Source organism: Sylvia atricapilla, chromosome 10 (assembly GCF_009819655.1).
Source record: "Sylvia atricapilla isolate bSylAtr1 chromosome 10, bSylAtr1.pri, whole genome shotgun sequence".
Lineage (NCBI taxonomy): Eukaryota > Metazoa > Chordata > Aves > Passeriformes > Sylviidae > Sylvia > Sylvia atricapilla.
Genome location: NC_089149.1, coordinates 1,426,357 through 1,450,721, shown reverse-complemented (window position 1 = coordinate 1,450,721; position 24,365 = coordinate 1,426,357). Strand labels below are relative to the sequence as shown.

Here is a 24,365-nt window from a genome sequence, read left to right as displayed (position 1 = left end):
CTGAGCCCATCCCGGGCCCTCACCGGCCCCTCAGGGAGCGGCGGGGTCGGGCGGGAATGGCGAGGGTGGAATGAGGCGGGAAGGTTCCCACTGAGCCCATCCCGGCCCCTCACGGGTCGCTCATGGAGCCGAGCAGGAGCCCCAAGGGCGGAATGGAGAGCGGAGGCTCCCCCCAGCCCATCCCGGCCCCTCAGGGAGCGATGGAGCCAAGCAGGAGCCCCAAGGGCGGAATGGAGAGCGGAGGCTCCCAAAGAAGCCCCTCACGGGTCCCTCAGGGAGCGGTGGAGCCGAGCAGGAGCCCCGAGGGCGGAATGGAGAGCGGAGGCTCCCCCAGCCCATGGCGGCCCCTCAGGGAGCGGTGGCGGCCCCGCCGTGCGGGTTCCCGGTGTGCGGGTTCCCGCCGTGCGGGTTCCCGGTGTGCGGGTTCCCGGTGTGCGGGTTCCCGGTGTGCGGGTTCCCGCCGTGCGGGTTCCCGGTGTGCGGGTTCCCGGTGTGCGGGTTCCCGCCGTGCGGGTTCCCGCCGTGCGGACACGGGACTGTCCCGGTGCGGATCTCCCCCGCACGGGCCGGGCCCGGGAGCGGCGGCGGGGTCACAGCCCGGCCTTTGGGAATGATGAGGAGTCGGCCCGGGGGGCGAAGTGCAGGGAAATGCTGGGTGGGCCACAGGGACCCCTTTGGAACGCGCTGGGGAGTGTTAAATGTATTCCTGATATAAAAGTATTCCCCGGGAACTGCCTTTCTTACCTGCAAAGGCTCCAGGAGCGGCTCTGAGAGGAAGGGGCACTCTCCATACTCTATTTGGTTCCATCGAACTTTATTTTTTGTGGAAAAAGCATCCTCACCCTCCGGGAACTGAGGGATTTCCAGAGACTCCAGAGTGGTTCTGTGCATCTCATCCCATTCCCACCCAGAGCCCGGGTTTCCTCCACGGAATTGTGTCAAACAACCTGAACTAAATAATGCACAAGTCCCTCTGCGGCATAGAATAAACCAACAAACCCCATAAATAATAAATAACTTTATTAAAGAATTGCAGTTTCAGATGCTTTTACAGAGCACAACTTGTGCCTTACATTGGAGAACAGTCTTGGTGTAGCAAAGGGATCTGGAGGGAATATTCACCTCTTCCCATCGTCATTTCAAAACCCAGGCTGTGCTTATTTCACACAAAAAATCCGAGTTGTCAGGTGAATTTTCCATTTAACAGCAGCAGCTACCCAAGATTCCTGCTCAAAATCCACCACAGAAAACATTGCTGCTGTTAATTACTCAGATTATCTAATAAATTAATTTCAGAATCCATGTTGTCTCCAGTGGATGGAAAATGAGCCCTTGGGTTAAGGTCTGACTTTAAGGGGTGTCCAAGGCCCCTGACATTCACTGCTCATTAAATGATTCAATTATTGCCGTTAATATTGATCACATCAACTTATTGCCACTGATACTTCTCTAATTTGGGAAGAGGCCACAAGCAAATAATTGTCCTTCCCTTTTCAGAGCTCAACAAAAGCGCTGCTGATTGGGTTTGCACATTAATAAACATTAATTAATTAAAATTAAATAAGCTGGGGAAACTGCAGGAAGATTAAATAAGATTTAGAGGCTTTTTGGCCAAACAAATATTAACTCTTAACTTTAAACTCTATTTTATCATACATACAGTAACTTTAAAGGCTACATTATAATGAAGCCTTGAATTTATGTAATGCTTTAATGTTATTAAATTAATTTGTACTATTTAATGCTGTTTAATTTACAGAAATTCTTTCTGCTACACCACAGGGGTAATTCTGTGTGGTAGAGCAGCACAGGGACTGAACACCTGGAATCCCAGCATTTTCCTGCTCTCAGACACTGCTGGCTCTTCTAAACTCCTATCAAATGTAGATTTAGGGCCATTCTACCCTCAGTAAAACACAAAAAACACAGAAAGGAGAGGGGTTCCTGTATCCAGGGCTCCTTAGAACACAAAAAAATGGTGAAATAATTCCAGTTAAACTCATTTCTCCCAGGTATTTTTCCCATGAGTAACTCCTTGTTGCAGCTGATCTCAGGACACTGTTACAACAGGATAATTAAAGTAATTAAACACTACAGACAATCCTCAGATTGGAAAATGATGGGCCAACTGCACAGAAAAAACCCAAAGGATCAGGAAGACAAAGCTGACAGTTCAAGCACACGAAATGAGGTGCAATCACAGCTTATTAACATCGGACTCTGATAAATTTAAAGTCAGAGTTTTATGTTAATTAAACACAAATATTGTTATATTTCAGTATTTCCTCTCACTTCACGTTCCACCCAGGTGAGTGTGGGGGTTCTGTAACAACTTATAATATGACTTTAGAGAACAGAGAATAGTGTTTTATAGTGTATTCAAGTTCTATTAATTCACCTAGAAAACCAGTAATTATTTCAGCAACCCAAAAAATAAAGGAAATTGCCTTTCTGTGCAAATTAGAGTGGGAAGGAGGAGCTGCAGGGCCAGGCTTAGTAAAGCCTGAGATTGGTGCAGCTGCAGCAGAACAACGCTGCAAATCCAAGCTGGTTTTGCCAGGATTAGAGATGTTCCATAAAGTGCTTTTAGGCAAAAAGTTGTTGGGTTTGAATTCACTGAGGAGCTGAGGTTTGAAGGACATTCGGAAGCAGGAGGAGCAAAGGCACAACACAGAACAGAGATTGGTCACAAATCCAGGTGTATTTTATGGACACGAGCACTGAGCACCATCATCTGCTCCAGGGAACCTCCATCCCGAGGGAATGGGGCCAGTTAGTTATTTCTTGGAGCTCTTCAGGGGGACCTGTGTTCCTTTCACACTCAGGGTCTCCAAGGAATCCCTGGGCATTCTGGATCCTGGGGCTCCAAGTGGCTTCTCTCTGGAAAAACAACAACAATCATCACAGTCTCCACAAAATAAAAAAGGAGGAATAAATCCTGCAGTTCCCCTTGGAATATTGCTCCAAAAGTGGATTTTCCTTCTGCTGCTGGAATTTCCTTATCCTGCAGGATGGCAGGGAACTGCTTTTACCTTCTTGATACACTTTCCCTGGGACTGTAATGGGCACTTCTGGATCTTGGAGCTTCCACAGCTCCTCTGCTTCGGCAGGGCCTGAACTTCATGATCTCCTTCTGCCACTCCTGATCAAAGGTGTCAGCCTCAGCTGAAAAACAGATACATTCATTTCAAATGTTAATAAAGAGAGGGAAAAAACCATTTAATGAATATTACAGGGGTTGAGCAGTCATTTTGTAGTCTACAATTCTCCACGTGGCCTGCAACTGTTTTTGGGGATCAGTAAAGGAGGATTTGGATTTGGAGACTTTCAGTCTAAAAGTGCCTTTTATGATATCTCAAAGCTGGAACTTCCAAATCAGAGTGTGAAACAGTGTCAAGCCCATTAACTGCCTAAAGAGACCTACATTCATCCAGGTTGATGAATTCCTGGTTCATCTCCTCATCCCCAGTCTTGGCATTCTTGGATTTTCTGATGACGTGAGCCCGATCCTGAATGTGGTGACCGATGGCGATTTTCTCCAGGCCACTTTCTGAATCCTTCAGTGCTCTTCTTGTCTCCCTCACCTGTGAGAAAATAAAAAGGGGACTGAGTGTCCTTCCAACTAAAAATGAGCTAAAAGAGTTCACAGAATCCCAGGATGGTTGAGGTTGGAAGGATTTAAAGCCCAGCCAGTCCCACCCTGCCATGGAAGGGACACCTCCCACTGTCCCAGGCTGCTCCAACCCCAATGTCCAGCCTGGCCTTGGGCACTGCCAGGGATCCAGGGGCAGCCACAGCAAATCTGGGAAAAATTTCCTTCCAGTACCCCATCCAACCCTGCCCCCTGCACTGGGAAGCCACTGCCCCTTGTCCTGGCACTCCAGGCCCATGCAAAGGGTTATTTCCTCCCTCAAAAGTTTTATATTTTTCCTTTTAAAAAGTCGCGTTTTCCAGGCTTTTCCAACTCTCTCATTTCCTGCCTTGGCTGCAAACCCCCCAACAAAACACAAACCAAGCTTGTTTTCTTTTGGCCACCAGAGAGGAAGATGAACCACCACCTGAAGTTTTCTGACTGGGTATTAATTATTGGGGGTTGAAAAATGTTACAGAGCCAAGTTTCCAACGCTCTCCTTGGCAACAGAAGGAGCAACAACCTGATGGCAAAATTCCCAGTTCTTAGGCTGTGGTGTTGAGTGGCTTGGAAGCCAGGCAGCCCCTTATCAGTGTCCTGGGGTATTATTAGAAGCCTTGTGATAACAGGGTGTGCTGGAGCTGGGACACATTCCCAGCCAAATCCTGCCCACGGCCTTTAGGGATCCTGTCTAGGCTTTCACAGCCCCTGCCAGGTTCACATTCCCACTCCCAGTTCCCAGCAGGATTAGACACAACAGCTGCTCCAGCTCAGGGTTATGTAAGTGCCTGGCCAAAGGGGTGCTTTGAAGGCAGGGGTTGAATAAATCAATGCCTCTCCTGGAGTTTAAGTGGACAGGAAAAGGATTTGTTACAGCAAAGAGAAGGGCATTGGAAAATTGCTGCTCTGTGCTCCACTTTCCCAGCCTTGCACAGGGTGTAATTTATTTTGGGGTGTACTTAAAGCATAAAATTACAGGGAAGAAATCAGACCTTTAATACAGAGCAGGGTTTGAGAGGCCTGTGTGTGCCTCAATTCCTAAATTTTCTTTGTGCAGTCAAGGAGGGTCGGGCTCTGCTCCCAGGGAACAGGGACAGGAGGAGAGGGAACAGCCCCAGGCTGGGCCAGGGGAGGCTCAGGATAGACACCAGCAGGAATTTCCCCATGGAAAGGGTGAACAAACATTGGAAAAGAGTGAATAACCATTAGAAAGGGCTCAGGCTGGACACCAGCAGGAATTTCCCCATGGAAAAGGTGAATAACCATTGGAAAGGGCTCCCAGGGAGGTCTGGGGTGCCCGTCCCTGGAGTGTCCCAGGAACTCCTGGCTGTGGCACTCGGTGACAAGGAAGGGATTGGGCACAGAGTGGCCTCAGCCCCACCTCAGTGATCCCAGGTTCTGTCCACGGCAGGAGGAACTGTGTGCAGTGAGAGGAGCTGGAGGCCAGCAGCACTCACCCCTCCCGGAGCCGTGCGGGTCTGGCTGGACGCCTGGAACACTTTGGGAGGTTCATCCCCCAGTTTGGAATAGGTCATCATGGAGGAGGAGCTGAAACTGTGTCCCTCGGGTTGGATGGACAGGTCATCCTACAAAGCAAGGCAGGCTCCTGAATGGAAGTGAAAACTTGTGGGGAAGAGTTATTCCTTATGCTTTTATTATGGGAAATAGCTCTTTGCAAAATTAGCCCTCCTGGCACTACATAAAACTTCAGTTTTGTCTTCAAAGAATAAAGAAAAATTATAAACCAAATATAATCTGGGCAAAACCCCTTCAAACTCTTACTATCTCCTTGAGATTAGTCCCTTTTTTCCTTGGCATTATTTTCAGAGGAGTATTTGAAATAACTGGCACTCTCCAGTACCATAAATTTGAGAATAACTTTTAAAAGAACTCACGAATTTCCTCTGCATTTCCAGCATGCTGTTCCTCATGTTTGACATCATCCTGTCCATTGCAGAAAATGGATCCCCAAAATCTGTATCCTGCTAAAAAAAAAAGAATACAGTTACAACAGTCTCAACTCTCCCAGTCCTGAAGCTGCTTTTCACATGCATTTTCAACTCAAAAAGCTTTTCAGACTGCACTTCACACACAGACAAGCCAAAATGCATCTTTTCAAAAGGAAATGGAGAGAGCTGGATTAAGATGGAGATATTGGGAAGGTGAAAGTGGAAGATTTGTCACCGAGATGTCAAACTGAGACACAAAATGAGTTCATTTAACAAAAATGTTCTCTGGATATTCAAATATTCAATTATTTCACAAATGTGTTCATAAACCTTCTGACCTCACCAGCTTCTGCTCTGAAAGTCCTGTATGACCCTTCAGGGTTGAAATTGAAATAAATTAATTTCCAGAGTTATGTACTTCAGCGTTGCAAACTTCAAGCTGCATTTAAGCCCAAAACGAAGTCAAATTAAAGAAAAATCTTCAATTTTTTTTTTTTAATGAAAGAAATTGGAATCCTCTGGATAAGAACTATGGAGAGATGATGGGTATTTTACAGGATATTCCAGACCCCCAAAGCACAGCTGGAAACCACTCCAAGCCCATTTCCAGGGCAATCCCATCTCCAGGGGCTGCTCTGCCTTACTGGGAGCAGTGGGTTTGTGTCAGCCCCACAAAACCATTCTCCAGCAGTTTCCCCAGGGATTTTATCCCATCCATATCCAGAGGTTAAAGCCCCAGGAAGGATTTTTTTTTTTCCTCTGGATTTTCTAATTCTCAAACTGCAAACAGGACCAACAGCAGGATGCAAGCACAGAGCTGAGCCATGCTTGGGTTACACACAGCTTACACAGGAGATACTCCAGGGATACTAACCCCTATCCCAAACCCAAAACCTGCAAAGGGCATGAGGGAGAAGCTGGTGGCCTGGAAAAAAAAAAAAAAAAAAAAAAAAAAAAAAAAAAGGAGCAACATCTGGAATTATTATCAGGAACAGCAGAAATGACTTTTACATGAAGCAGATTACATGAAACATTTCCCATCTAATCAAAATCACTCAGGAGTGCCTTGGTAATTAATTAATTAATCCCTGGAAATAACATATTTCTACTGATGAGATTAGAAAGTGCTGACTGCCACCACATCCAATAAATACTGGTAAGTGTGTGTGAAAAGCACCTCGAGGTTGGCAAACATTTGAACCCCACGAGAACCTTTGTGCTGATTTCACACTTCGGGCCCCCACCCTGCAATGCTCCTAATTCCAGTCAGGCAGCACTGAAAGCTGATTGAAATCAATTAATTATCCCAGGGATAACGAGTATTCCTGCATGGCAGGGCAGTGAGATCCTGGGAAACACAGGGGTGTTTCCAGGAAACCCAGACTGGAGTCAGGTTAAGGCCTGCAGACACACAGGGCTGGCAGAAGGAACAAACCCTCTGCAGGAATTTTAATGGAAAAAAAAAATTCCAATTCTGGAATAGCTTTAGGAACTCTTCAGGTTTCTGTCAGGACAGATTAGGCAGAGCTGGAAATAATATTTTTTTTTCTCTTAATATCAAGTCCTCCCCAGTAAGAGTTTTTAAGCATACAAAGCTTATAAACTCTGTTTTATAACAGTAAACAGCCACTAAAAGCTGTTAAACATCTGCCTGATATACAGGACAATTAGATATCCTCAAAAACCCAATTAACAGTATCTCTTAATATATTTCAGCTCATTCCTCCTTCCCTAAAAACTGAGCTGCAAACCTGCTGGGGAAAAGTTTTTAATCCTGCAGATCCTGGCACTCATTGAGTTCTCCCACTAATTTGGTTCCTTTCAAAGCAGTTTTAGGCCTGCTGCAATTTAATGAAACACAGAATTACAACACTACTGATCAGTGTAAGTGATCTGAATGAAGTGTATTTGACACAGTAGCAAAGCTCCACTTTCTCCTACCCAAAAATACCATTTTAAGGGTTTAAATTCCGTGGTGGAGCAGCAGCTTGAGGTGACAAGGCAAAGCAATCAGTGCTGAGTCTGGTGTGACATCTGACAGCCCTTCAGTGGGACAGGAGGAACAGCCAAAGCTCCTGGGCAGGGTTTGGCAGCCGTGGAACTCTTTAGTGCTTGTCAGGAGAACACAGAGCTCCTGGACCTTTCCCTTGGGCTGCAGCCACAGATTAAAGGGTTGAGTCTCACGTTTGCAGGATCAGGGACACAACCCCTGAGCTTTAAAGGTGAGCTTGGACAGCTCCTTTTTCTAAAGGGAAAACTCTGATCTGGCTTTAGGCCCCACTGATCCGAGGATCAGCAGAGGGAAGCTGATGCCCTAATCAGATGCAGTTTCTATATTTGCCAGGAACTGGCTGAGCAGGGGAAGGAATGTGCCAGCTCCCCTCTGCAGCTGCAGGTGACAGGCTCTGCTCCAGCTCTGGCCACCAGCCCCTGTCACCTGCCTTTTCTTCCAACAGTCTTTTGAAAATCCAGGGGGATTCATCAAAGCAACAGGGAGGCAGCTGCTGGATATCTGGAGGGAAAGGAACCAGCTCCCAACGTTCCTCCTCTATAAATACAGCTCTAGATAAGGGCTAGATATGATTGTCCTGCATGGCCAGAGCTGAAAAAACCCTCTACTTAAATCATCAGTTTCACTTGGTAACTCTCACACACAGAAATACTACATTTCACCCCAATTTTCCCTGAGCTTTAATCCTTACAGGTTTGTATCTAAGGGAATAGTAACAATCAGGCCAAATTCAGAGCATGAAGTGTTCATCCCCAGCTGCAAAGGGTTTAAAATCCATGGATGGATATTCCTGAGGTGGTGAAACCCAGGCTTGTGGAAATCAAACTGAAATAGCTGCACCCAAGGGACTGAAGTGCACAAATACATCATGGAATTATGGAATGGGTTGGGCTGGAGGACACCTGGGAAGAACCTGGCCTTTAACACAAAAAGGAAATCCAAGTGCAGAGAATGTGGGATATTTTTAGTGCCTTTCACTGACAGAAACATTTAAAGTGTTATATTTATGAAAGCAAGCACTGGATAAGTGATCAGTTTGTTCATTAGAGGTTGTCTAATGTTCAGTGCTGTTCAATAATCAGTAACAGCCAGACTCTGATCTGCCCTGACAGATGTTTAGCAGAGATAAGGACTGAAGGAATCATTGACGTTTCCCTGAGGGATGAAGCAGCTGCCAGGAGGTTCCAAGAGCAGAGCCAGGCCTCTGTGCCCTGCCTGGAGCTCAGGGATGTCGCTGTAGGACACCAAACACTCCAAATATTTCAGAAGGCAAAAAAGTATAGAAAAAGAAGGCTTTGTTTTCTAAAGTTTTGCTACCTTTTATAAGGTGTTCCCATACAGACTCAACATGATTGGTGAACAGGAATGACACCTTTGGTAACCAGTCAGGGACCAGCAAACACCAGCTGCACCAGGAGTGTTCTGAGAGAGGTGTTTACCAAGGTGCTTGTTAGAAATGCCGATTAAAAAGTTGGCTTTTTGCAAGATGTGTGCTATATGATTAATAATGTTGTGGTAAGGATATAAGCTTTTATTTCTGCTGTTAGTAAAGAAAATTAGGCATAGTGGTAGTAGTGATAGAGTATGCTTAAAGTGTCTGTTTGGCTGGGATAACACCCAGTGAAGATGTAAAGAAGACTCTGCTATTGATACACCAGCTATCAGCATCTCCCATCTGAGGAAAGCACCAAGGCCCAAACTGGAGGTGATGATGAAGACACAGCCCAGAAAAACACAGCTCTAAAAGGGCAGACCCAAGGAGGGGCCACGCAAAACAGCTCCTGGAATATGGAAACTAGTTAATGGAAAAATAGGAATATTCAACAGGTTGATACAATAGAAAGGGTATTTAAAGAAAGTCTCTGACATAGCCAGGTGTGCACTTGGCTGAGTGCTGGCCGTACTGTGCTTTTTATCTATCTCCTAATTGCCTTATTTTCTATTAAACCTATTCCTTAAAATTTACATTAAAAGTGCATCTCGTTTTTCACGTGCTTTTGAGACAAAGCTTTCTGGAGAAACCTTTCCTTGGGCACTGGCTCAGGCCCAGGTGGGGACACTCATAGGCAAATCCACGGATGGCTGGGACAAGGAATTCTGCCAACCTGGATATTCTGGAACATGTGGGTTTATTGCAGGGCCCTGGGTAAAAGGGCCTTGCCTTCAGCCCCCAGCCTGGGCTGGAGGGGAGTCCCAAAGAGAGAGGGAGAGAGAACAGCAGGGGGAGAGCTGAGAGAGAAGGGAGAGAGAGAGCAAAGGGCAGGGGGGAGAGCAGGAGAGAGCGAGAGCAGGGGGAAGAGGAAGGGTGAGAGTTAAGAGGAGAGGTAAGAGTTAAGAGGTAAGAGAGTTAAGAGCACAAGGTCTTTGTTACAATCCATTCTATCTCCTTTTGTGATGAATATTCTAATTTACAGTGACCAACCAACACAAGACACAAAATCCTATAGAATCTACACCCAGCCTATAAGAACTACTACATTACCATACTGTGTTATGTTTTAAACTCTAAAAACTACTCTTTAAACTTCTGTTTTGCTGCATTGACCTTTGGATCCCTCAGCCAGCAGAAAGGGATTGTTCAATCCAAAGGGATTCTCCTTCAGCTCGACCATTGTTTTCAGGTTCTATAGGAACTAAAACTCAGTGTCTAACAACTCAAAGTCAGTTTCATTTCCATTCCGATTACAGGTTACACATTTTCAGGGTATTTTGCTAAGCAATCCTCTCGGTAATGTTTCCCACAGACACTCACCCGGCCCCTGGGCGCCACCTCCGTGTCCCTGCGCTGCGGCAGCCGCGGGAAGGGATCCCGCCCCAGGGGCTCCGAGAAGCTCCTCATCACCTGCCTCATGTGCTCGTGGTGGGCAGCCAGAGGATCCCTGCACACACAGAGGACACGGGGTTACAGCCCGCAGCATTGCACAGCCCCGCGTTAACCAGCGCCGAGGAAACAGCCGCATTTCGCCCCGGAGAACGCTGCCCAGATCGAGTCACGGAGCTGAGATTATCGGTGGGGATTTAAATAAAAGCGTGGAGTATCACACAGTGGAAAACTTGGGAGTTTTATCTTTTATATAACGAGGTCAAAGTTTCAAAGAGAAATCTAATCCTTCGTTTTCACCTTCTTCTTCACAGGTCTAAGCAGCGTTTTGTATTTAGATAAAGAAGTCCACGAGTAGTTAGTTACTAAGTTAAAAGCAAAAAGATGTCATTTCTTAATTAGAAGATGTTATTTATATGTCATTTCTTAATTAGACAGTTTATCTCTAGAAAGATAAGGGTTATTTTTTCTCCTTGTAGAGAGAAAAACACAACTCTATTTTTAGTTTGTTAAGTTTAAGTGCTGTAGAACTCACAGTTTGTGAGACTATAATATACACAGGAATTAATAAACATCTAAATCCAAACAAGAAACACCATCTCAAGCACTTAATGACCATTTCCTATATAAATGACCAATTCCCATGGAAATGACCCTAGTTCATTTCCTCCTCCCATCTCATTTTGCTCTTTGCCATCCCACTGAAAACCACCTGATGGCTGAGAACAGTCACTTCCCAGGGATGTTAATTCAGGTTTCACACACCTCATCCTCCTTCCTCTCAATTCCTGGCACTGCCCACACCCCCCAGGACACCAGAGCCTTTCCTGGCACATCTCAGGGGGAAAAGCTTTTCCCTGCCCAGTTATCTCCTGCCCAGCTCCTCTGCTCCCCACCCTTATCTCCAGCCCCACCAAAAGCTGTTCCCACATCACCTGCCAAAGTCACACTTCGTTTATTTTTTCCCCTTTCAAGTGAAAAAGACAAACGTGAGGTTGAATTCATTTTGAAATAATATGTTTTTTTAACACAAAATTATCCATTTGAGCTACACCCAGACTTAAACTCAGCCCGGAAGAGAGTTTTCAAGAGTTTCAGGGATGCTGTGGAGCAGCCCCTGCCCTGCTGCCAGCTCTGGGCCAGCCCTGGGGCCATGAGGAGCTCTCCCAGCAGGATGAGGAGCAGATGGGGACAGTCCTGCCATGAGCCAAGGGCAGGGAATGACACCAGCAGCACCTCGGGATGGGCACAGCTCCAGCAGAACCCCACACAGGTTTGCTTATCCAGCACCAAGAGCTCCTTAGGACCAGGGAAATCAGATACCAACTGAGGAGTGGCAGCCTTAGGGACAGAAGGAAAGGCTCCCAATTCCCAGTTTTAGGGAGTAATTAATAGAAAGAATTAATGCCGTCAAGCCTCAAAAGAAACACCCCAATTTTGGTATGATCTGGGGTAGGGTAAAACCAATGGAAAGGGAACAGAAAATCCATGTGGAAGACAAAGTTTCCAAGGAATTAAACCTTGATGGCTCCAAGGACTGAAACTCAAACCAGAATTCCAGGGAGAGGACAAACAGAGGTCCACTGGACAAGGGAAAGTCTCTGCAGGGCACCTGCAGGGTTTTGAGATCCTTGCTCCAAGCACAGATTTTATGGGATGGCAGCAGGTATAAGACATTCCAATTTAACTGTTATTGGCTTAAATATGACCTTTGTGGGGGGAAAGATGCTTTTGATGAGAAGGATGTGATTTCTGTCATAGCATAAAAGTGATGAGGGGTTCACAGGGTTTTGCACACCAAATCTGTGCCCTTCATGTGTTAAATACTAAATTATTTTTAAAATTCAGTTCTGGATGGAGACAAACAACTTATACATTTATTGTTCCAGCACTCTGCAGTAACAGCATTTTGTCTAATATATATTATCCTGACCCTCACCTGACATTAAACATGCAAGTATATAACATTGCTGCTTACTTGAGTGCATGCAAAACCAGTCCTAGAACAATGAACTCCACTTACTACTTTTATAAACTGTACTTTGTTTTAGATGCATTTCTTTTTATTAGCTACTGGATGAAAATATTAATTTTTTTTCTCCACTCAGGACATTAAATAGGGCTGCAGATGCCCTCAGGAGAGAACACCTGGCACAATAAACTACAGAGAATTAAATGTGGAGGTGGCAGGGAACACACAACTCCTGCACCTGTGGATCCCAGCACCTTTGGGTGAGTGAGTGACTGCTGCTTCCCAGGGACAGCTGCTCAGCCAGGGGCTCCAGCCCAGGCACTATTTCCAGTCCAGCACCAAACTCTCTCCTTATGAGGCAGCTGGAGCCTATTATGACACTCTTTTGGAAGCTAATCAGCTCAATTCCTTCACTATATGCAAAGCAGACTGAAGAGCACAGTGCTGAGAAAATGAGTCTCAATTTCCAGCTCATCTTTCACACACACTCTTCCCCGCCTCCACCTCCTGCAATCCTTTTTTTTTTTCCTGCACGATAACGAGGAATAAATTAGTAAATAAGCAATTGCTATTTTAAACAAGACCCATTTTTTATTAGGACTTTAATTCATGCAGATGATCTGCACAGGAAAGTTTCCTGCAAAGAACTCCCAAGTTGTTACAACAGCAGGAATATTCCTAGGAACCACGAGTGCTGATCTGTGTGGCACAGCTTTGGGAATCCTCCTGGAATGTGCTGCAGATCAGCAGGAGATTCTCCTTTAAGCACAGAGCCAGAGCTCCTGGTAACCAGGCGATGCAGACAACAAACCACATCACAGGCCTGCTGCTCCTTCCTCACCCACCCCTTAGCTCGGCTGCTAATTAAATCCCTCAGAGTTTTTTCAAAGATTTAAACTAATTATCGAGGCTCCTCAGAGTGCTCTAATCCCATGTGCATCCACTACAAATTACAGTTTCTGACCAAAGACATGAAATGGGGCCACACCAGGTAATTCTGGCTGAGGCGAGAAGCATTTGCCATCACTCACTGCTTACATTTAGATTCCCACAGGGAATAAACCGAGATTCCCACAGGGAATAAACTGACCTCCGACTTGAATACACAGAACAGGAGCCACCACTGTGCTCACGGCATTGAAATAGAATTTCAGATTGGTTTGGGTTGGAAAGGACCTTAAAGATGATCCTGTCCACCCCCTGCCATAGGCAAGGACACTTTCCATCACCCCCGGCCGCTCCAAGCCCCATCCAACCCTGAACAATTCCAGGGAAATGGCAGCCACAGCTTCTCTGGATAACCCGTGCCTCACAGGGAATAAGAACAAACCCCAACCTGCTGAGGGAAATGAGCACAGGGAGACGATTTACCATCGGTGCTTTCACACAGTTTTAACCGGGGAACACCCGGTGTTCTAAGCAGTGCTGGCATTGAGAGTTCAGAGACTGCCTGTGGCTACGTGATTAATTAAACACGCACATCAATCCGGACGAGCTACACTCCTCACAACCTGTAGCTAGGAAACCGAAGAGCAAACAAACTCAAGAATCTCCAGGCACGGAGGTGAAGCTCCCCTCTGTACGGAACGCGGATTAAACCCTTCCCTGCTGAGAGCAGCCTCAAGTCTCCGCTATCGAACCTCGCCGAGGCCGTTTAACCCCCGCACGGCTTTAGGGGTGCGGTACCGGGAGCGGACACGGGCCGCTTCAACGGCCCCCATCGGGATCGGGCACCGGTACCGCTCCTTCCACCCGTACCGACCCCTTTAACCCGCCCCGATCCCTCTAACCAGCACCGACCCCACGTCCTCCCACCCGCACGGATCCCCGGGTCCTTCTGCCCTCACCGGCCCTCGGAGCCGCCTCAGGCAGCGGTCCCTGTGGGCCCCACACACACCCCCCCACCCCGCCCGCCCGTTTACAGCCCCGGAGCGGCCTGTGAGAGCCCCCCGCCGCCTCAGCCCGCTCAGGCCCGATCCCCCTCATCCTCCCCGCCGTGCCCTTCATCCTCCCGCCCCTCACCTGAAGAAGGGATCGTCCTCGAAGCACCTCCCGAGCCCCCCGAACATGGCGGCGGCCGCTGAGCTCTGCGCGCCCCCCGCCCCGCGCTGCCCCTCCTCACGGCGCCGCGCCCCGCCCCTCCCGCCACGTCACCGCCCACGGCCGCTCCCATTGGCCGGCGCGCCGTGAGGGGCGGGGCTCCCCCGCGCCGCCGTTGCCGTGGTGACCGCGGGGCCGCCGCTCCGGAATCCCGGGAATCGGGAAAGTTCGGGAAATCCGGGAATGGCGGGAAAATCGGCACATTCGGGAATTGCAGGAATTGAGAGAATTGCGGGAATCGCGGCCTCGCTGCCTCTCCTGCGGCCCCGCCGTGCCACGGGGTGCGCCCCGCTCCTGGGCGCTGCGAGGCGGGGACAGGCCCGGCCTCAGCGCGGCCCGCCGCTCGGAGATGGCTTTAGAAAGAATTCTGCTTTTTCCAGTAGATGGCAGTAAAATAAAGCTGCGGCTGGAAACTGGCGGAAGGTGGAAAAGCAGCGAGAGGCCGGAGTGACTATTCCAGGGAAACAGCGGTGAGGAGGGAGCGGGCTGGAGCAAGGCCAGGGATGCTCCGCCTGAGGGTCGGGGTTCCAGGGCACAGCCCCTTCCCAAGGCTCTGGGCAAGGTCATAAAAGTGAATTAAATCAACCCCCTGCCCTGCTTTGGGCTGGGTTACAGTTCAAGTTCAAGGAGCTCTTGGTTTTAGCAGCAAGAAGCAGATAAAGGGAACCCCCCCAGAAAACCTTTGGAGCAGTGGGCAGAGGGAGGTTTCAGCAAAAGCATGGATTTGGGAGATCTTTCCCAGCCTTAATCATGGAACATTTTGAGAGGATGAAGTTCCAGGAGCAGGAGAATTGTGGAACTTTCCCCAGCTGTTCCCAGCCCTCCACATTCCCCTGGTTCCTTTTGTGCCAGCTCTGACTCCCAAGGATGAACTCCCCAAATCTCCCGGGCAGAGCAGCTCCAGCCCTGGACCCTGGGCAGGAGCTGAGGGATGAGGAATGCAGTGATTGTTCCATTTTCCCTGGATCCTGTAGGAACCCAGGGATGAGGAATGCAGTGATTGTTAATATCCCATTTCCCTGGATCCTGTAGGAACCCAGGGATGAGGCTGCAGTGATTGTTAATATCCCATTTCCCTGGATCCTGTAGGAACCCAGGGATGAGGCTGCAGTGATTGTTCCATTTTCCCTGGATCCTGTAGGAACCCAGGGATGAGGAATGCAGTGATTGTTCCTTTTTCCCTGGATCCTGTAGGAACCCAGGGATGAGGCTGCAGTGATTGTTAATATCCCATTTCCCTGGATCCTGTAGGAACCCAGGGATGAGGCTGCAGTGATTGTTAATATCCCATTTCCCTGGACCCTGTAGGAACCCAGGGATGAGGAATGCAGTGATTGTTCCTTTCCCATTTCCCTGGATCCTGTGGGAACCCAGGGATGAGGAATGCAGTGATTGTTCCATTTTCCCTGGATCCTGTAGGAACCCAGGGATGAGGAATGCAGTGATTGTTAATATCCCATTTCCCTGGATCCTGTAGGAATCCAGGGATGAGGCTACAGTGACTGTTCCTTTTTCCCTGGATCCTGTAGGAACTCAAAGATGAAGGCTGCAGTGATTGCTAATATCCCATTTCCATTTTCCCTGGATCCTGTAGGAACCCAGGGATGAGGCTACAGTGACTGTTCCTTTTTCCCTGGATCCTGTAGGAACCCAGGGATGAGGAATGCAGTGATTGTTAATATCCCATTTCCCTGGATCCTGTAGGAACCCAGGGATGAGGAATGCAGTGATTGTTAATATCCCATTTCCCTGGATCCTGTAGGAACCCAGGGATGAGGCTGCAGTGATTGTTATTATCCCATTTCCCTGGATCCTGTAGGAACTCAGGGATGAGGAATGCAGTGATTGTTCCTTTCCCATTTCCCTGGACCCTGTAGGAACCCAGGGATGAGGAATGCAGTGATTGTTCCATTTTCCCTGGATCCTGTAGGAACCCAGGGATGAGGCTGCAGTGATTGTTAATATCCCATTTCCCTGGATCCTGTAGGAACCCAGGGATGAGGAATGCAGTGACCGTTCCTTTGCAGCTGCTGGGAGGAGCTCGCTGTGGGATGCTCAGTGCCAGGGACACAGGGATGTCTGCACAGGGATCTCTTTAATTGCTCAGCCCTTCTCCAGGTCTGGGGCTGCAGCAGCTCCAGCTCCTTTGTGCAGATTAAAAGAGTTCTGCAAGGAACTCCTCGTGCTGCAGCTCTGGCAGGCTGGAGGGCATCTCCAATGAGATTAATGATGTCTGCCTTAATGGAAGAAAACTTTGCATAAATGAGATTGTGGTTTCTGCTGAAACCTGCCAACTCTTATTCGTTTGCAGTAAATATTATCTTTAATTAAAAGTTTTAAGGTATCTTGTTCCCAAGCTAATGAGATCTACAGTGATTTCCCTTAGGAATTAATTTACCTTCTTAATTCTTATTCATTTTGGTGATAGGACTGTTTAAATGTGCTCCAGACTTCAGAGCTTTGTGGAGCACATTCAGCCAGAACAAAAGGTCATTTTGCCATGTTGATATTTGTAATTCCCTTGTTCTCTCTCCATTCCAAAGATCCCTGTTCAGGTTCCTGCCCCAAACATTTCCTTCCAACCCCTGAGTAACTCTCAACTCCTCCTGCTGAGAGGTTTGGGTTTTCCACAGCCATTTCCCTTTGGATTTGTGTTTTCTGTTCCCTCCAGAGTAAAAATCAATTTTTGATGGACTCTGATTGTGATCAGCTTTTTATATAAAATACACTTAAATCTGTGGGGAATGGTGCAACTGCTGAAAAACACAGGAATCTTTCTGGGGCATCACCCACTCTAAATTCCTCTCCAAGGATTATTTTGAAGCAGCAGGGATGGTTTAACACTTGGAGGTGAAAAATGCATTCCTGAATATGTGTTTGGATGGAAAAAGTTCCAGACTGAGCCGGGAGAACTGGAGCCAGAACCCTTCCTGAGGCTGGACACAATTAATTATTAATTAACTAATAATTAGAATTAATTAATTATTAGGACTAAATGACAAGGTTCTCTTCTTTTGAACATAAATACAGATGGAAATTTAACAGTTAATTTCAAATTAAATACTGGTTTATACACACAAAGAATAAACCAAGAGGAATAAAAAAAAAGAACTAATGCTCCTTAGCTCATTATCAGCAGATTTTCCTGTTGAAATCCAGGCTGAATCCTGTGAGTCTCCTCTGAAGATGCTGGGTCTGACAAGGTTTAAAAGTTGGGTAATTAATTACCCTAATGAAGGAAATGGAGCAATGAGAGCCAAATGCTGATCAGAGGTGGTTTTGTTCTGATGAAATATAAAATACAAAATAGAGGACTATGCTGTCATCATTACCTGGGTAAACTGAACCCTATTTTATACAAGATGCAAACCAGGGAAAGACAATTCCTTCTTTCTATAGGAAAAAAAAATTATTTTACTATTATTATTTTTTTTTCTATTTCCCACCCAACAACTTGTGACAGAAAACCTCCCCATGTCCTCTCTTGGTGTATAATTAGGAAATATCCCTAAAAACTGCCCTCGTGTGTCTGCAGCTGATAAAAGGAGTCACTTGGAGGCTGCAGGAACTCCTAACCCTGAACTTGCAGCACCAAAAAAGGGGAACCAACACATTTTGGGGCCTGAGCTGGGTTATAAATAGAGCTGTCACCAACTTGTGCAGGCTGCTGATGAGCTTCCCTTTATAGCTCAGTGCAGCCCAGCTTCCTGCAGCCCACACAAATTAGAGATTATCAATTAAGGAGGAGCTAATAAATAATGCTGGCAGGGCAGCAAATGTCCTGTGAGAGCAGGAGGGACCCTCGGGTTGGGTCATGGGTGTTCTGAGACTTCTGTGCCTCAGCGAAGTGGGAAAATTGGATTTTTTGGTGTGTTTCTTTGAGAATGACCTGAGAATTGGTGAAAAATATCAACGTAAAACATCAACCTGAGCACAAAGCACCAGTAACTGTAGGGATTGCCCTGGGTGGGTGTTTGCTGAGGAACTGCCAAAATGTCCCCAAGAGTGTGACACTGCCACCCCTGGCACATCACTGGCATCCCAACTCATCCCCAAAACAGCCAGGATAAGCTTTTTTTTGTTTGTTTTAAAAACTACTGGGATGTTGTTTTTGAAATCATCTCCACAGCAGTGATCCTTTGGAGAGTTCCTGAGGTTTGGGCTTCTTCAATGAATTCCTGAATTTTCCAATCTGTGAACCAGCATTTCTTTTAATCAGCCCAAATTCTGTGATTTTTATCTTCTCCTCTTTGTTCAGCAGAGGAGAAACTGAGGCACAGAAATATTCTGTCAAAAACTGTCAAAACACCATGACCACGTGGGAGCTCCATCACTGATTCCAGGATTTGATTTAATTTAATCAAACTTTAATTTGTTTAAATGGGCTCTGTGACAGTCACTGGTGATGGATAAAGCCTTGGGGAGCGCAGGGAGTTCTCATCCTGAGCTGCAGCTCTTTGCCATTCCCAAATCACCAAAAAAATACCTGGTGAAGGTGCTTGAACATTTTCTTTGGGATGACAGAAAATTCCTGAAATCCTGGCAGCTTCTCAAAGGGAGGGGAAAAATTCCTGCTCCAGCCTCAGCTCCAGCAGTGGGTGAGGAGAGGGAAAAACCATTTGGATTTTGGTGCTGCCTTAGGGACATCAGGGACAGCAACACCTGTGGGAGGCCTCTGGTTCCTCTCCAAAGCTGGAGAGACATCAGGAGCAGAGATCCTGGGATTTTAGGTGGCATTTTTGGAAGTTTTTCCCAGGGAAAATCCGCCTCAGGTTAATAATGGTGAAAGTCATCAAAACTGAGCCTAGGTTTGGCCACAGCCTCAAGCTGAAAAATCAAACAAAAATACAGAACAGATAAAAAAAAAAAATCACCCCTGGGCAGCAGGAGCTGCTTGATTTATTTCAGGCTTCCAGGAGCCCTTTTCCATAGGGATCCAAATCCAAGTTTTCCTGGGACTGGCAGCAGGTGAAGGCACTTTCCTGTTGTGAAAACCCATGCCCAGGTCAGGCCACGCTGTGTTTGTTCCAAAGGCTTCTCCTGCCTCAGGCTGCTCGTGGCTGCAGCTAAAAACTCCTCCTGCTACTTCAGCACATCTCATTAATTCCATGTTCCAATTAATCCTGGACAAACTGAGTGTCCTCAGTGCACAAGTTATCACAACATCGAGTGACCAGCTCAGGTTCTGGCTGATTTCACAGCGAGGCCAAGGATTAATTGTCAGTTCTAATCAGCCAGGAGAGGTTTCACTGCTCACTTGAGGGAAAAAAAAAAAAACCAACCCTGAGCTTTTATTACACAATTACTTCTTAATTACATTTCTTGCAGCCTCAAACTTGCAAACATTTTAGCTTTGCTTACCCAGCTATTGAGAGACAGCAGACTTAGTGAAAATAGGGATTTTTCCAGCGATTTTGGGGAAAATGGGAGCACCTGGAAGTTCCATTCTGTGCCCAGAAATGTCAGCAGCAAGGCTGAAGGAAACCTGAGAGGGCTCAGACAATCAGGGCTCCATCCCCAGCAGCTCCTGCTTCCATTTCCCAGGATTGGGAGGAATGAGGTGTCCTCCCTCCTTCCAGCTGGGCTCAGAGCTGTTTTCTGAGTTTCCACAGGTTTTCCTGTGGTTTTAGTGGGAGGTGCCTTTGGATTGTGCTGTTCCAGAGGTGACTTCAGGCCATAGGTGACATCAGCTTCTGCCAAGGCAGCTGGTGAGGAATTGTTGGTAAATGTCAGATAAAAGCAAGGACTGGAGGGAGATGTGCAAGAACAAGGAAATTAATATTTAAGCATCTCTTCAGGTCCCAGTTTCCCAGTTCAGGAATTGGTACAAGGCCTGAAATAAGATGAGAATTTATAACAAAATACTGTTAAATTCACTGGTACGGAATCCTGGAATGGTTTGGGTGGGAAGGAACCTAAAGATCATTTAATTCCCACCTCTGTCATGGCAGGGACATGTCCCACTGTCCCAGGTGCTCCAAGCTTTGTCCAGCCTGGCCTTGGGCACTCCAGGGATCCAGGGGCAGCCACAGCAAATCTGGGAATTCCAGCCCAGGAATTCTTTTCCAATCTCCCACCCATCCCTCCCCTGGGACAGTGGGAAGCCATTCCCTGTGTCCTTGTCCCCAGTCCCTCTGCAGCTCTCCTGGAGCCCCCTCAGGCCCTGCCAGGGGCTCGGAGCTCTCCCTGGAGCTCTTTTTTTCTCTTTCTCTCCCTCTCCAGCCCTGGAGCAGCTCCATGGCCTCCTCTGGCCTCTTCAGTGGCACAGAGCCCTGGATGGAGCAGGGCTGGAGGCTGAGCTCACCCTGCTGGAAGCACTGAGGCTCCAGCTCCTGCCACCTCCCAGCAGGAGCAGCCACCTCGTGTCCCCCGTGTGACAATTCCAGAGTGACTCAGGGGCTCATTCCCAGTGTCACCACTGAGCCCAGCCACTGCTGCTCCTCGTCCCAACAGGGAGAACCAAACCAGGCAAAGCTGCCCCAGATCCAAACCAGAGCTGGGGAATGTTCTCAGTGCTGGTTAATTTAGGATTTTGGTGTCACTGTCAAGCCGAGGAGTCCCTGAGCCCCCTGGGTTCAGTGCCAGGTCCCAGCTGATCCCTTCTCACGGAGGTTTCTGGAGTTCAAGGATCCCCACCAAAAATAACTCCCTCCTTGCAAGCTGCCCAGTGGAACCTGTCAGCACACAGGGTTTTGGGTTTCTGCTGGAGAGAGGCCTTGGGATCCCCCAGTGCTGCCCTCCTGGAGTGACTGCAGCAGCAGGAGCAACATTTGATCCCCTGGCTGGGAGTGTTTGCTCTGCCAGCACCACCGGGGCAGCAAACCCTTCCTAAAATACTGTACCAAAAATAATGAGAATTGTCCCAACCCTGGAGGCTGAAAATGTCAGGATTTCTGTGCTAAAAGCTGCTGAGCCTCAAGGAAGCACCACGTTTGAGCTGAGGGCGTGGAATAAGGGTTCCAAAATTGAGTGACAGCACTGGGGTTGTGGAGTTTGAATAGAAGAGTGTGATCCCACAGGGTAAAAAACTTAGATTTAAGATTTTAGTATGTAGTAATGTACATGGGGAAAGATGGAGGATTTGGGCTTGGGTGGTTTTGTGTGACTGGGTGGAAAAGCACCGTGGGCTCCGTGTTTCCAGTGATGTTTGGAACATTTCAGTGCATTTTCCATTCTCTAAATGGAGATTCTCTAAATGTTATTTCCATTTTCTTTCCAGTTTTTGCTCCCAACTCTCCTCCAGCAAATTTAAATGTCGATTAATAAAGGATAAATAATAAACAAACAATTCTGGTTTATTCATCTAATACCTGAAATCTATTTACAGCCTATTGTAAGGTTTTCTAATATTCTACAGGGCTGCAAATAAAAGGAAACTTTTTACATCCAATAAAAGCACCAAAAATTATCCAACACAATGTGTGAAAAGAGGAATTTACACCTGAATCTTCCATGGACATCAAACAGTTTTTTTATTTTCTATGAAAGAAACGTAAAAGGTGATTAGAAAACACAGCAATGACAAATATTTACCATTTGAAAATGCTGAAATGAAACAAGGGAAACAATTTTCCCCCACTTTTTTCCTGCACACAAGGTCCTGGAATATTTTGATGCACGATAAAATCAAACTAACACTTCATAAAGGAAGTAAAAACGTGTCAGAATGCAAATTCAATACATTTTCCTTTTACATCTGAGATCTAAAATAAAAAAAAAATAAGAAAACCAAAGTCCATTTCCAGAGTCAGCCTCCATTTTTTATCACCACAGATGTGAGAACCAGGAGAAATAAGCCCAAAAAAGGGAATGCTGATGCTGGGGAGTTCCAGTGAGGCACATCCAGAGGTGAGGCTGTTTCCTCCTCTCCTCATGGGAGTTTCCTCCCAGCTTTGCTGAAGAAATACTTTGATATTTGATTTATTTGATTGATTTGATCTCCTGCACTGAGGTGGATGATGGGCAGATTTTTGGGGAAGTTGATCCAGGCTAAATTCAGCTGTTCAGACTAAACTTGGATTATCTGAAAGTCCCACCTGACCCAAGGGAACTCCAGGGGCTGGGAACAGTCACTGCCCAGAACCAGGTGTGGGAAAATTCCATAACAACGATGGGATTGATCAAATCCCCCATCTGGAGCTGCAGCAGTGGCAGATGCTGAAGGAAACGTGGAGCATTTCCCCACCCAGAGTGAGGAACTGGCAGCAGATGGATGAGCACGTCCCCAGAGAAGATTCCCTCAGCCAGGATATTCAGGATATTCCCTGCCCAGACACTCAGGATTCCACAGAGGGAAGGAGGAAGGGAGAACAGTGATGGATCCTGGATCCTCTCCAGCTGCAGGACATGGAGTGTCCTGGGATGGCCCCACCCGCCCCTCACTGTCCCAGCCCTGAGCCTCACTTTCCCACTTTTCTCCCAAATCCTACCTTCTATTTTTTTTTTTTTTGATTCCCAGGGATAAAATAATGTTTTATTCATGAGCTTCATTATTTTATTCATGAGCTTCCAGGTGGTTTTTGCACCTGAGGAATTCCCTCCAAAAAAAAAAAAAAAAAAGAAAAAAAAAAAGGAAATGCCCCTGGTTGTGCTGCTCTGCCCATCTCCAGCCTGGAAAATACCAGGACAGGACATTCCTGGTTATCCAGGTGGAGCAGGATTGAACATTCCTGGTTTTTCAGGTGGAGCAGGACAGAAAATTCCTGGTTATCCAGGTGGAGCAGGATAGAACATCCCTGGTTATCCAAGTGGAGCAGGGCAGGATATTCCTGGTTATCCAGATGGAACAGGATAGAACAGTTCTGGTTATTTAGGGGAACCAGGATAGAAAATTCCTGTTTTTTCAAGGGAACCAGGACAGAACATCCCTATGGTTATGCAGGTGAAGCAGGACAGAACATTCCTGGTTTTTCATGGGAACCAGGACAGAACATCCCTGTTTTTTCAGCTGGAGCAGGGCAGGATATTCCTGGTTATCCAGATGGAACAGGATAGAACAGTTCTGGTTATTTAGGGGAACCAGGATAGAAAATTCCTGTTTTTTCAAGGGAACCAGGACAGAACATCCCTATGGTTATGCAGGTGAAGCAGGACAGAACATTCCTGGTTTTTCATGGGAACCAGGACAGAACATCCCTGTTTTTTCAGCTGGAGCAGGGCAGGATATTCCTGGTTATCCAGGTGAACCAGGGCAGGATATTCCTGGTTATCCACATGGAGCAGGACAGAACATCCCTGTTTTTTCAGGGGAATCAGGACAAACCATCCCTGGCAATCCAGGTGAAACCCTTCCCTACCTGCACAGCTCATTCCAAGCTCCTCCAAGAGACCAAAAGAAGAGCTGAGGGCAGGAATTCCGTGTGGGAAATGTTCCTGGGAGCTGTCAGGCCACGGGACTCCCCATCAGGCGCTCCTGGCGCAGAGCCACCAACCTCTGGAACCATTTCTCCTCAGCCTGGGCCTTCTCCATGAACAGCTGGGCACGGGGAGAGAAGGTGGCACCATCAGCAACTCCAGGTCTGTCATCATCTCCTGGGACACCCACGGCCCTCCCAGGGCCCACAGGGAAACTCAGGGGGCTTGGAGACAAAGGTGATCCCAAAAACATCCATAAAACTTTCCAGGGAATCCTAAAATAGTTTGGCTTGGGAGGGGATTTAAAGATCACAATCATTGGGAATTGGAATTCATCATTGGACGTGTTCTGATCTCTGTTCTCTGTGTCCACTCCAGAGAACTCACACTGATTTCTTCACTGCAAGTCATTTTTAACCTTCTAATTCTTACAAACCCTCTATGGAAGTCTTTTTGTTTCCAACTAAAGGGCTCCCAAAGGAATTTCCTCAAGTTTAGCCACAATGATTTAAAATTATCTGAAGTCT

At 47.1% G+C, this 24,365-nt stretch overlaps 2 protein-coding genes and 1 long non-coding RNA gene across 5 annotated transcripts in view; 1 reads left to right on the top strand and 2 right to left on the bottom strand.

Annotated features, from left to right (window-relative positions):
* Window positions 1–1,003: 1,003 nt before the first annotated feature.
* On the bottom strand, window positions 1,004–14,546 carry MLF1 (myeloid leukemia factor 1). Of its 3 annotated transcripts, none has more exons than XM_066325674.1 (7): window positions 14,407–14,546; window positions 10,338–10,470; window positions 5,527–5,613; window positions 5,089–5,217; window positions 3,425–3,584; window positions 3,033–3,165; window positions 1,004–2,880 (listed from the first exon to the last, which is right to left on the bottom strand). In XM_066325674.1, exons 1-7 carry the CDS (start codon window positions 14,451–14,453, stop codon window positions 2,778–2,780), a joined length of 792 nt encoding a protein of 263 aa, XP_066181771.1. In that variant the 5' UTR covers window positions 14,454–14,546; the 3' UTR covers window positions 1,004–2,777. The 3 variants fall into 3 exon arrangements, with proteins under 3 accessions (XP_066181771.1, XP_066181774.1, XP_066181773.1); XM_066325677.1 differs by lacking the exon at window positions 10,338–10,470 and adding an exon at window positions 6,455–6,505 and having other exon boundaries at window positions 14,407–14,430; XM_066325676.1 differs by lacking the exons at window positions 10,338–10,470; window positions 14,407–14,546 and adding an exon at window positions 6,455–6,503 and having other exon boundaries at window positions 5,527–5,616.
* The window catches only part of LOC136365325 (uncharacterized), a 133,193-nt gene continuing 113,502 nt past the window's right edge, over window positions 4,675–24,365 (top strand). Inside the window, exons 1-2 of the long non-coding RNA XR_010744345.1 lie at window positions 4,675–4,804; window positions 4,886–5,026. This is a non-coding gene — a long non-coding RNA (uncharacterized lncRNA). The remainder of the gene's footprint in view (window positions 4,805–4,885; window positions 5,027–24,365) is intronic.
* Window positions 21,933–24,365, bottom strand: part of RSRC1 (arginine and serine rich coiled-coil 1) — a 101,601-nt gene continuing 99,168 nt past the window's right edge. Inside the window, exon 9 of the mRNA XM_066325673.1 lies at window positions 21,933–23,959. Coding sequence (XP_066181770.1) covers window positions 23,867–23,959 — 93 coding nt within the window. The 3' untranslated portion in view covers window positions 21,933–23,866. The remainder of the gene's footprint in view (window positions 23,960–24,365) is intronic.